At 43.6% G+C, this 13,543-nt stretch overlaps 1 protein-coding gene across 5 annotated transcripts in view; it reads left to right on the top strand.

The window, feature by feature from the left end:
• The window catches only part of CFAP61 (cilia and flagella associated protein 61), a 295,450-nt gene that overhangs the window by 137,687 nt on the left and 144,220 nt on the right, over positions 1 to 13,543 (top strand). For 4 of the 5 annotated variants that reach the window (XM_070485505.1, XM_014855816.3, XM_070485506.1 and 1 more), the window contains 2 exons: positions 441 to 647; positions 3,506 to 3,640. In XM_070485505.1, coding sequence (XP_070341606.1) covers positions 441 to 647; positions 3,506 to 3,640 — 342 coding nt within the window. Of the gene's footprint in view, positions 1 to 440; positions 648 to 3,505; positions 3,641 to 3,979; positions 4,599 to 13,543 lie in introns of those variants that run through there. The other variant, XM_070485507.1, reaches the window with a different exon arrangement.

Raw genomic sequence — 13,543 nt, 5'->3', positions numbered from 1 at the left:
GTTAATAGGTGACTAGAGGATAGTGACGGCTCCAGAGAACCAGTGGGTATTTTCCCGCTCCTGAATTTTGCACACGCTTGGTCTGTCGTGCTGACCAGCTGGTGCTCCCTTGCCCAACAGCAGTGAAGAGCTGCTGTCCTGCCGCCTGGCCACTAGCAAGACTCAAGGCTCTCTGAATTGTTAGCAGGCATGGCTGTAAGGAGCAATTCCAAAGCTATGTAGCCATCCTCCAGAGACAAGCCAACAGACACAGTGACTTTCAGGAAACATAACTTTTAACTTTTAAAAAATTAACAGTGAAGATGAGGTAGTATATAACAAGAGAGAAAAACGTATTTCTTGCTATTGTATGTAAAGTAGTTTTTAAAAGATATTTCTCAGAAAATGCATGCCATTTGTTTAAAACATTCTTGGATGTCCTTTCCCCGCCTCTTTTTCAGGATGTGGAGTACATACGATCGCATTACAACATCGAAGACTTCATCTACTTCAGTCACCACCAGCGCGAAGAGCACGGGCACTTGTATCACTTTGCCCTGAACCCCATTTTCCGGCACTACACCAAGTTTTTTCTGAAGGAGATCCTTCGGTTAGGCTATAAGTCCTGTCTCTACTACCCTATTTACCCGCAGTCCAGGGAAGGCAAGGTAAAAGAACATCGTTAATTCACTTTTCCAGCAGATCGACATTCGCGGTGTCATTCGTGTTGTGTGCCGTATTTTGTTCCTTCCTCACTCAATGAATTTTGATTATAACATGGCTCTGAATTTCACATGCCATATTGAGTTTGGCCCTTTTCTTACACTGCAGTGAAAGTTCAGAAGGCTTTCAATTTCTGAAACAATCACAACCAATATAATTAGTAGAACAATTTGTTGGCTTTTCTATATTGACAAAACAGAGACTGAAATCTAGGCAGGAATACTCTAAGGCACATGAAAATCAAATTATTTCTTATGGTGCACTAATGAAATGAAAGAATGATCTTATCACGTTCTTCAAGCAAAGAACATTTTAGTAGTGAACCCATAGAATAAATGAGTTCAACCCTCTAAGATTGGTGTGCAGTCAAGGCGTTCCAAGTAAGTACTATAACCATCCACATAAAAGTGATGGGTAAAAAGTGGAGATACGTGATCCTCGTGTAACCTTTGTGCAGTAAAGACCTATGTCACTCTGCATAATACTTGTTATACTTAAGTAGAGTAATACTTTTGCAGTAAACACATATCTAACATGCATACGTTATGTAATGTGCATGCAGAAACAGCAAGCTCTTCATCTTGCTTTCATTTGTCCTGCTTTAGTCTTCTTCATAGCACTTTCACCAGCTAAAATTATATATTTTGCCATGTAAGCAGAGGTGTTTGTCTGTCTTGCTCAAAGCTGTGTTCCAATTGCCTAGAAGAGTCACACACATCTGCCTCACACACACACACACTCATATACAGTGTCTTGGTTGTTCCACAGGCAAGGACCTCTTCAAGTTGCATTCCTAGGGTGTCATTTCCTGCAAGTTGGACCCTCTGTCACTGACAGCCTTGCTCCTTAGCTTGATGTAGACTCGCGGGGTGATGAGAGCCAACCACTAGGCTGGGTAGAAGTTGTCCGATCAGATCCCATTCATGATTGAAAACTTTCCCATGCTCTGCCTGGGGTCTTTGACATTGTCACATTTCTTCCTAGTTACCACAAGTGAGCTAAGTAGATTTTTAAAATGATCTTATTATTAAACTTAAAACCACTCTAAAGTATATTAGTACATACACATAACAGCAATTTTACCAATGAATCTTATTTAACAAAAGCCTTTTGGAGATGTACAGGGGAAATGGGGAAGAAAGAAGAAAATGCATGGAAAATATTTTTAGCAAGATGCAGAATATGTGCTAGTGACCATTTTTTTCCTATCAAAATGCAGCAGTGTGAATGCCCAAGATTTGAACTTAATGAGATGGGAAGGTAACTGTTTTGCTGAAAATCCTGGTCCTGCACAATTTCTTTTTACTTTGCATTTGGCCAAGTGCCAATTTGGTGACCTTCAGGATGTGATATTAAATTCTTAGTTTTTATGCATGATGTTGCCTGCATGTGCCAAGTTGGTAGAATGTCCTTTTGCATCCATAATAAAAAATAATATCTTGGACATTTCATCAAATGTTCACATATTTTCCTCAATTCTAGAATTTGGAATATGTTATGCACTATTTTATGTAGGATATAGAAACAGATTTGGAAACAAATTTCTTCTCAGTCTGCCTTTCCAGTTGATTTACACATACTCATCTAAACAAGTGTAAGAAGCAGTACCAAATAATTTAGATAAGAATTTCCAAATTCTGCTATAAATCTTTGGTTTATTGTAATAAGAGTGAGCTTTTGGCTCACATAATGAGGGTGGTTTTCTCCACACCCTCCCGTCAGAGCGCATCCTGAGAGATCGTCCAGGCATAAAACAGAGCTCTGGCTAGGATTTCCTGGGTTCTGTCTTTCAGTGTGTAAAATCAGGATGTGAAGTTCAATGGCAAAAGATTTTAGAAATGCCTTTTAGAAGCTCTTAGAAATGCCCAGGGGCTATTTTAAGAACAGCAAATAAGTCATATGTAAACCATCTTTTTATCAAATTACGTCCACAGATCCGTTTTACTTTCTTTGCTTTCCAGCTTAAATTCAATAAATATATTAAAAATTTTGGTTTCACAGTTTAACTCTTAAGGTTTAAACGGTTGAAATATATCCTGAGTTGGTTTCATCAAAACCCCTACAATTTCATAAATGTGAAAGAAATGAAGATCACTGTGTTCAATTTTCTGTGCCAAGTTTTAAAAATTGAGTAAAATTAAAATTTAAAGCATTCTCCTAAAACATGATTTATCATACTCCATTTCAGTAAGCATAAATCCAGCTCATAATTTAGTATTAATATAAGTCAAAATAATACGATCCAATTCCCCCACCCCACCCCCACTTTCAAGTTTCATCCTTTTGTTTTAAAACACTTATTTTATCAACAGAGGTCCAGTTGAAGTAGCTGTGACTTTCACAAACAGAAGGATTTTCACGTCTGCACTCAGTTGCCCCTCAGATGACATTTTTATCTATGCACTGTCTTAAAGCAGCTTGTGCCAAACACACAAAGGTTAACAGGACGCAGATAACACAGCTTAATGGGGTCAAATCAAGCTGATTCATGATCACTATGGAGAAGAATATCCTCCTGGGGAAAATACTCGTACTGAAAAATCCCATAAACCAAACCACTTGTTTATCTGTCATTCCCACAGAGATAGTAATGTAATTACTCTCCTAATTATCTTCATTAGTGTCAGGCATTATCTACAATTCATTCCTCTGCTCAAAGAGTATGTTTGTTTATTTGCTGATTTTTCCCCTCTCCCGGTCTGGCCGAGTTCAGAATTCTGTATTTGTAAAGCTGCATGCAGGCATCTGTGCTGCTGCGCGCTCTGACGCTCTCTCCCCTAAAATAGAGATTGCTGTCTTTCAGTTCCAGAGCTCCTACGCCCACTCCCTGACATCCGCCCTTCATTGCTTGGTTCCCGTGCGACCACGACGACAGATTGTCTATCCCCTGGAAAAGCTTGGCATCAATGCTCCATCAAAGGCGGTCTCCAAGGAGCCGGTGGGTAGCCGGGCGGCAGCAGGCAGGGAGGCGCGGTGCCAGCTCTTGCGGGCGTGGCAGATGGGGTGGCAGCACTGTCTTCGAGGGAGCAGGCTGCTTCTTAATTACAGGGAGCCTGGCGCTCATGCCCTTACAGGGGCGCCCTGCGGAGGCTCCCCTGCAGCCCTTTCCCTCAGGTGGTTATTTTACAGTAAGCCTAAAACAGAAGCGGTGTGATCTCTGGGGTGGCAGAGCCCTGGGGACGCCTTCCTGTGCTGCTGTGTCTCAGGACAAGTGGCCTGGAGTCAACCTCTGGAGTCAAAAGAACCTTCTTTTTTCTTTCTCTTTCCTCAAAAGCAGATTCCCCCTTTCCATTGATGTTTTACTTTCAAGGCAAAAGTGGTCATTCAAGATTCAGACAAAGGTCTTGGAGAAAATAAAGCTGGCTGCATTTGAGATGTTTGGGTCCCAAGTCCTCAGCTGGCTTGCTAACTCCTCTGAGGGGAGTCAGGATGATTGGAACATATTCTCTGTCCTGGGATGGCAAGGACTTTTGACCTTAAAATGAATGGCCCCTGGATGCTCTACCTACCAGAACAGGAAAAGAGATCAAAATGGAAGCTAGATTTCACTTTAAATGGAAATGTACGTGTATATGGACACACAGTTCAGTAGCAACTGGAAAACTGTGATTTTGTCCAGTTGACTCACATGTAGGCTTGTAGTGTTTGTATACACTTCCACTTAAATAGGTTGAAAAAAATCCCTCAGTGGGCTGACATTTGTCCTTTGTGAGAGAGAAAAGAGGAAAGTGGAAAGTTTAAACTCTCCAAACATTTAGCCAAAAAGTTGCTGGTTGGAGCTAGATATAGTGCTCCGATAAACGACTCACGCCGAGCTGAGTGCCGCAGGAAGCGCATCGTCTGCCGCCCCCAGCTCCCACCTACACCAGGACCTGTCTTAGAGCCTGCTGCTTACTGTAAGTCTTACATTTATCTACATATTTGTAAAATAAAAAAATAAATTTGTGTTTATTTTCTGATAAGTTCTAAATTTTTGAGTAGAGACCAAAAACAAATAGCAATTCTTCCCCCACCTCAGCTCTTTACTGTGGAAAATATCAAGCATATGCAAAAGTAAAGAGAATCATGTAAAGCAGTTTGTCATTCTGTCGGTGCTGAGGAGCCTTGTCTTTTAATACATAATCCATCATAGACTGACAGTTTTGTGAAAAGTGAATTCCTAAAACAATTAGGTTAAAAAACAAAGACAGACAAAATTCAAGTCCAATTATTTTACTAGATTTAGCAGACATTGAATGACTCTGTCCACTGGCTATAAAAGCTTCTGAATGCTTCTCTCAGTTGCTCTACTCACCTCTTCACAGAGCAGTGACAGTCTGCAGATGGCACCTGTCTCGGGCCGCATGTTGAAGAGCACTGAGGCTCCCGCACACTCGGCTCTCAGCTTCAACAATGTTCAACTCTTTCGTTCAGGATCTTCTACACCCCCGTCCACTTCCCCTTCCCTTCCTCCCTTCTCATTTGGAAGTAATCCCCAATGCATATCATTTCATCTGGGGTCACAGGTGTGTTCGTGGGTAGCAGGGCTCACAGCATGGCAGCTCCCGCTCTGTCCACTGTAGAGACAAGAGTGCCGCGCCCCCTGGAGTACCCTTGGGATGGCCACCAGGTGCTCTGTTTGCCTGTGGAGATCCTGGAAATGGACTCGTTTGGAACGAGAGCCAAGACCCACATGATTGGCACAGAGATAGTGTGTTGGGGTCAGGGAGGGTGGCTTCATCTATGTCTGTCACTGAAACACAGCCTATGTAGAGTCATGCTGATCCCGGGAGAGAAGGTGCCGTGGATGCTAAGTATGTGGGTGCAGCTTCTGTGTCAGATCAGGGTAAGAGGAGAGATGCTGCCCTTTGGCAGCCACTGCTGAGACACCTTCAAGTGTGGAACGACTATACCACTGAGCCAGGAGAAGCCCTCACCCGTCAGTGGCCGCCCATGCTCCGGTGCCTTCAGTCAGTCCTCTGGTGGCATTTGTGGTGGGGCTGGAGGGGACAGGACTGTGGAGCTGTCATGTGGATATCAAAGAGCACTGTTTTTCTGAACACCAGGAGCATCTCTCACCCCCCACCCCGCCACCCCTGGGGATCTTCAGAGTTGGACAATGTTGAGGTGAGCTGGAGCTCCAGGTGGGGAGAAAGCCAGAGAAAACATTTTGTTTCATTTAAAACAATCCTATCATTACTTCCCAGGTTGGTATGAGTTGAAATCATTGCTTACATTTAATAACCTTTCCCGTGGTCATCTCCGTGTGCTATGTCCCTCCAGAGCCCCAGCTTACTTCAAGATGTAACAGAGGATGGATTATTTAAATCCCTAGTCCAGGAAGACAACCCCTTACCCGATGGGTGGGGCTGCGGCTGGGTACCTGCTGCTGTGCTGTAGTGTTTGTGGTATTGGCGAATTCTGGTACTTTTTAAGAAACACTTTTCCTGCCACTTGTTGTGCTCATTCTTGAGAAGGTTTTAGTAAAGATTTATATTTAGTAAACAAGATTTAGTAAAAATTTTAGAAATCTTAAAAGTTTGATCAAAGGATTATCAAGAGCATACTCCACATGGCGTGGCCTGGATGGTCAAAAGTTAAAATGCTACATTTTATTATTTTTAATTATTTTTTCTTTTTACCATTTTAGATGAATTTAATGTTTTAGGCTGATTATCTGAGACAAGGTGAGCCAAATATGAATCTTCTTAGGAGTAATTTCTAGAGTCCTAGGTACACTGACATCTTAGCAGAGCGAATAGTATCGCAGCCCTTGAACTGAATGAAGTTGAATGATTGATATTACTAAATGAATTCCTTTTTTTCTCTCTTTTAGTTTTGCATCCCCCCTTTGCATGGAGCTTTAGATAGGCTCCTCAGCTCACTCACCATGTCCACACATTTCTCTTGCTGGGCACTTGCCTTTCATACCTTTTATCGTATTTAAGCCATCTCAGAGTGACCATCCGTTCCCTCGCTTTCACCTAGGAAGCCAGTCTTCAAGGCAACAGATCACTCCAGGCATGAGGAATGGGATAGGAAGCGTTTCATCTCAGTGGGTTGCCAATTTGAATCTGGCACCAGCCAGCAGTGATTGAAATTCATCACCGCATGGCAGGGAAATATGCCCCCTCCCCACCCCAAGGCCCTGGTAGTTTCTGCCTGGTTTGGATGGTAGGTGTCCCTGCCACGATACCTTCCCTATCGTTTCTATTAATTGACAGCCTGCCCCATATCAGGTCATAAGAAAGGACCTGGAAAACATGTAAATGATTTTCATCACACTTTATGGACTTAGGCCCCAAAGATTCATCATAATATCTCCACCGTCAACCAGTATAGCTTCATGGATAAGAGCGAGGGCTTTTTCCTGACCATACTCCACATGGGATGGACCTGGAAGACTCGTTTCTTAGCTTGAAACAGCCATGTTGGCCTGTGCATTTATATTCTGAGAATTATTCTGATAGAAAATTTTTAATAAATGAATCCATTTAATAAATGAATCAGCATGGCTCACTTTCATGAGAGATATGATCAGGAAAACACTCAAAATTTGGCTGAATGAATTGAATGACCATATTATTTAAAGACTATGGAGCAAGTTGACCCATACTTACTTTGAGATGGTTCTATGTGCAAACCTGTTTTTTTCCTTCCTGCCCCACTCCAGGGATTCAGAGATGACTGTGACACTGTCCCTGCCCTTAAGGAGCCTACAGTCTAGTGGCAGTCTTACTGTGGGACTGCTCGGGCTACTAAACCAGGATGGCAGAGGCCTGCACAGCCCCCTACGGTGAAAGCCAGACTCGGGAGGAAACCCAGCCACACTGGGTTAGACCCATTCTGCGGAATCCCTTGGGAGGGAATGTGTTTGGTCCAAGGCACCATTTCCTTTCCAAAGCTAGGATTTAAAGTGACTCTTATTTGTCATATTAAACACCAGAAAGTCTGCTTTGAACGTAAACAGCTCCTGCCCTTTCTTCAGTATCAATAACTGCTCCCACCATTCACTTCAGTGCTTCCTCTTGGTTTATAGTGTTCACAGAATTATAGTGTGGACTCACGTCTCTCTCTCTTTTTCAAAATTTTTTGGGACAAAATCAATTCATCATTTTTCCTGAGGAATCTTACTTTCGATCTGCGCCTGTTGTTATTTTGGGGGAGAGGTTGTTTATTAGTGATGGTCTGTTTAAATCTCAACTAATGAATTCTTTGAGGCCTTCACTTTCCCTTTGTCCTTCTGCAAATAAAAATGACGGTTTATGTAACCCCTCTTCTAAGAGCTAAGTGCTGGCCTGCTTTTTCCTGGTATGTGATCTCTCAGGAAGATGTCACTCACTGGCATTCAGTTACCCTTTGAATTGCCCCTTTTCATCTCGGCTGTTCTTCCCCAGTCCAGCTATAATTACCATCTGATGGACTGTTACTGGATACTGTTTCACTTGTACATCTGCTGCCCTAGGAAATTGCATTATTCTCCCAGCACCTGCTGGATTTTCCCAGCTTCATTGTTTCCCAGCCCCTTTCCTTAAACCTGGACACTCTCACTGCCCACGGTTAGACTTCCCTTGGTGGTTGTACTTGTGGTACGTGTGTGTATGTGTGTTAAAATCAGCTCTTTAGCATCTCCTTGGTCAGGGTTTCTGGAAGTGCAAACCCATACTTTTCAGCATCCTATATACACTGGTCATTATTAATGTGACTATGGTGACATTTTCCTGAAATGAAATTAACCCACTTTCGATCACTGCCATGAGTCAAGTTTGCTTTTTCAAGTCACTTCTCAGCCATTTTCTCTGTATTTATACTACCTATGGTAAATGCATTTCTTCCTATTTATGGTGAACCCTTTTCTCTGAGATTCTTAGAATAAATTTATATAAATTCCTTCATGAGCTCTTTTTTTTTCCTCCAAACAAAGAATACAAGTTCTGTGGTCATTTTTTCCCAGTTCTCTGAACACTACCTAGTTCGGTATATACATAATATGTATACATTCTTCAGAATGACTTATAAACCAGTGGTTTATTCTCATTATCATCATAATTCCTCCCTCTTAGGAAGGCTACAGAGTGATAACAACTACTGCTGCTGACATGTACGAGCTCTTGCTAAAGGCTTCCCCATGAATTATCTCATTTAACCCTCACATCAGCCCTTGTAAATAGTTACTGCTATTGTCAACCTCAATGCACCTAAAGAAAACAGGCTTGCTGGAAGGGAGGGTAAATGACTTGTCCAAGGGCTAATTCACTGACAGAGCTTCACACACAGGCAGTTGGCTGCCAAATCTCTACCTTCAACCACTACATACATACTCTCTTATCTAAAACGTTGAAGTGCTGATATCATGAGTCATTGTAGGAAAAACAAACCACAGAAAAGGAAGATGGCTTGACAGAGACCTTTTGGAATCTCCTAGATTTTTGGCACCAGCTACCTCATCAAAAAGTGACCCACAGACAATTGGCTTTCCCCCAGAGCAGTTTGGGTTTTCCTCTTGGCTGAGTCCTCCACTGTGGGGTTTGATCCAGCGCCAGCCTGACCCTGGCTGGGCTTGGCTGGGGAGGAGCAGACATATGGGTCCCAGTAGGTGTGCCAGGGTCAGTTTTTGGACACCATCTGATCCAGGCTGTCTGCACTTCTCTCTCTGTTGCATCAGTTTGTTGTTATAAACCTTTTGAAATTGCTGGTAAAGGAGGAAAAAGATTGTAATCCCATGTGCAGGTTTCGTTATAAATTTCTCAAGATGCAGTTCCACGTTATGTGTGGCTTCACAGTATTCTTATAGAAAGTGCTCGAGTAAATGCCCAGGATGAGTGGCTGGAGGTTTACTTGGGAGGTGAGGGATGGACAGGATGTGCACTGATAAGATGATTGACAAGCCCTGGACGTTGTTTAGAAATCGGGCTTTGGGGCTGGCCCCGTGGCCGAGTGGTTAAGTTCACGCGCTCCGCTGCAGACAGCCCAGTGTTTCGCTGGTTCGAATCCTGGGCGCGGACATGGCACTGCTCATCAGACCACGCTGAGGCACCGTCCCACATGCTACAACTAGAAGGACCCACAACGAAGAATATACAACTATGTACCGGGGGGCTTTGGGGAGAAAAAGGAAATAATAAAATCTTTAAAAAAAAAAAAGAAATTGGGCTTTGATAGAGTGGCAAAATGACGTCTTTAGAGTGTGATAAGAGAAGAAATTGTGAAAAGTAAAGTTAGTTCTTAACATCTCGGTATTGTCAAAAAGCAATCCTACATCTTATCCTCATTTTCTAGAATAAATATTGTAGGACGATTACCTCTCTCTTTCAATCTCTCTCTCTCTCCCACCTCTCCCCTCCCCTCTCTCTCTCTTTTCAACATCTTTATTGAGATATAAATCACATACCGTACAACTCACCAGTTTAAGTTGTACAATTTATTGGTTTTAGTATATTCACAGAGTTAGAACATTTTTGTCCCCCCAAAAGGAACCTGTTAGCAGTCACTCCCTGTCCTCCCACCCCCAGCCCTAGATAACCACTAATTTACTTTCTGTCTCCATGGATTTGCCTATTCTGGACATTTTGTTTAGAGGGAATCATACAATATTTGGTATTTTGTGACTGGCTTCTTTCACTTAGCACATTTTCAAGGATCATCCATGTTGTAGCATGTATCAGCTCTTGATTCCTTTTTATTGTTGAATAATATTCTATTGTATGGATATACTACATTTTATTGAGCCATTCATCAGTTGCTGGACTTTTGAGTTGTTTCCACTATTTGGCTCCTGGGAATGATGTTGCTATGAACATTTGTTCACAGGTTTTTATGTGGATATATGTTTTCCTGTCTCTTGGGTGTACATATCTAGGAGTAGAATTGCTGGCATATGGTAACTCTATGTTTAACATTTTGAGCAAGTGCCAAACTATTTTCCAAAGTGACTGCACCATTTTACCTTGTCTCCCTCTTAGATCAGACCCAGCATTCTGGCTAGTAAGTGGTGAAGTGCTGGCCGACTCAAGGCCATGGATGGGCAGGGGCGTGCCTTACTGTTCCTTCAGTATCAGGAGGGAGCTTTCCCACCACTCAGAGAGAGCTGCATACGCATATTTGACAGCACACCACTGGTAAAAGCTTCAGTTCTTTTGAAAGGAGAGATTTTTCCAAACTGCAATCTCTCCTGCTCTTACCTTCCCTGCCTCGCCCCGTCTGGCTCATCAGCCTCCCGTGGGCCTGCACAGACACTTAGGAGGGCTCCTGCAGCAGAGAAAATGCCCATGGAAACCACAGCAGTGAAATGGAGGACTTCCTGTTTTTTAAAGCCACCAGCATGTCCTTTGTTTCGGTCCACCTTTAGTAGTGTTATTGCTCTTAAAAAAAGCCGCTGCAGCTCCCAACAGAAAAAAAAAAATCCTGAGGCTTTCTTGGATGCTGATGGGGTTCTCGAAACAACCCAGTAGGAGGAAAAAAAATGCATTCTGTTCCCTACAGAGCCGGGGTAATGAATGCCATGGAGGTCCAGAAGTGCCTCGGGATACATCAGCTGCCTGCTGCTGCGGCTCCGGAAGGCTGCAGCCAAGCCAGGCTCCTGGGTGGACCTGAGCTCCCCGGGCAGGAACTGGCCTTTGCAGCGAAGTGGCTTCTTCAGAATCTGCCTTCAGGGAGGAAAAGCATGGCAGCGCCAACAGGAGGCTGTGCTTTGTGTATTTTAAAGTAGCTGGGGATATAAAATGACAAAGGGGACAATTAGAGCTGCAGATGCTGCCTAGGGAAGTTACATCTTTTCCCCTTGACTAAAAAAAATACATTGTTACAAAAGCAGTACGTATTTATGGCAGAACTTTTAGGAAAAAACAATAGAGAAAATTAAAAAACTGTAATCGTCTATCTCTAGATGACCTTTGTTAATATTTCGGTGTTTTTATTTCTAGATTATTTTCTGTGAAAAAAATATGCAGTTAACCCTGGCGTCATGGGAAGGGAGGTTTGAAGCGCCCCGTTTCTCCTAGGTCCTCAGGAACGTGTTTGTGTCCCCGAGTGTCCCCCGGTGCGTGCGCAGGGCTGCGCTGTCTCTCCGCCGGCAGTCCCTCGCCTCGCTGAGCGCCTTCTCTGGGCTGCGCACTGTGTTAGGAGCTTTCGGGGATCGTCTCGCTGCGTTCTCACAGAGGCTGTGTGTCATTTTCCCCATTTTGCAGTGGGGGAAACTGAGGTCAGAAGAGGTTCGATTATGTAACTGAACGCTAAGCCGGCAAGACTAATGGGAATAATAAGGAAGTCACTTGATTTCTGTCTCCCGACACCCTGTAAATATGTTCGGTGTGGCCAGGCTTTCTCTTGCACCCGCATAGGAAGTGGGCAAGTCCTGTGACTTTTCTGGTCCATTTTAGGTAATTAAATTTGTGTGGGTCACTCCAAATCACAAAAACATGGTCTTAATTCCACAAAATGTCCAGTTTCATTCCGTGTAATAATCAAAACTCAATTTTCACCCAAAGGTTGGATCCCCTCCCACTGCTGAAGCCGGCAGCGGGGGAGGGGAGGGGGCTTTCTCGCTCTCTAACTCGCCCTGCCCCCCACTTATTTAGCATCCGTTTCGCTTATTTAGCTGTTTTTTTTTAAAAGCCCATTAGTTAGTTTCTTCTTATTATTTAGCCGTATTTCTGGTCCTTCTGAAATTGAGGTCAGGATTGGGGAGCGTTTGGGGGGTGGGCATGTCTGCACTCGATCTCTACTCTCATGGATGACTCCTGCTGGGTTGGCCAGACCCCTCTTCTCTTGGCCTGTGTGTGGAGCTTCTTCAGAGGTGCCTGTCACTGGGGGCCTGCCACCTGCACCCCCATAATGCAGGCAGTACGCCCTCCAGCTGTGCATGCAGCCTGGTCTTGTTTACCCCAGGGGGTGGCCCTATAGGAAGAACATATAATGAAAGCTCATGCCTGTGTGGCTTGGGACTCTGCCAGTGCAGGCCGCTTTCCCTTCAGCTCACCCAGCGGCAGCTGGCCTGGCTGTCGTGTCTTTTAGATTTCTTGGGCAGGAATCACACACCAGTCCACTGTGTCCACCAGCTGTGGGACTCAGGTGAGGGTCTCTGAGGCCCCCCGAACCCTTTTCTTATAACTTGAAGTGGAAGACGAGACACCCCCCACCTCTCCTCTTAGGAGTGGAGTGGCATGTGGCCCAAAGCACATCAACAGTCCTCACTGAGGAAACACCCAGAAAAATCCTCTCTTATATCCATTCTTCTAAAATAATCCTTTCATATCTTGATTGTGAATGAGGGGTTTAAAAGTCATTTAACTGGTGCTTGCCCACCTGCTTTGACATTTTTACAAAAGGAACTCCTTTGGAATGCAGCATCCATTGTCTTCATGCCTCAGATGTCCTCTGTGACATCAGCTTGCCCGAGGCCACACAGCTGTAGGCTGAGGCTCTGCACAGCAGCGTGCTGACGCCAGATGCCAGGATTCACCGCTGCTGTTTGTAGCCAGTTCCTAATGCTGGTCATTTAAGACTTTATCCAAATTTTTTTCATTATAAACAATGCTACAATGCCCATTCTTACCATTTTTGAGCACATCCATAATGATTTGCTTTCAGTAAATTCCTAGAAACGGTTTTGCTAGGTCAAAGGTAAAGCCACTATCTCTTTAATCAAAAAGCATAACATTTTAGAATTTGAAAATGAGAACTTGTAATTCTGACTGTAGAAAGACGATTTCTCTTTGCAGTGTGTGGCCTTATCTGACTACACCGTCCGCATGCAGAGAACTCTTTCTTTTAAATTGTCAGATACAGCTTTTTAAGACAGATAATCAAGTGTGCAGAATGGCAGAGTCTCCCATTTTCCTCTAACTCAACTGAGTCTCTGCTT

This window comes from Equus asinus, chromosome 15 (genome assembly GCF_041296235.1).
Source record: "Equus asinus isolate D_3611 breed Donkey chromosome 15, EquAss-T2T_v2, whole genome shotgun sequence".
NCBI classification, from domain to species: Eukaryota; Metazoa; Chordata; class Mammalia; order Perissodactyla; family Equidae; genus Equus; species Equus asinus.
The sequence above is the reverse complement of the archived record's forward strand: the minus strand, read 5'-3'. Positions and strand labels throughout refer to the sequence as shown.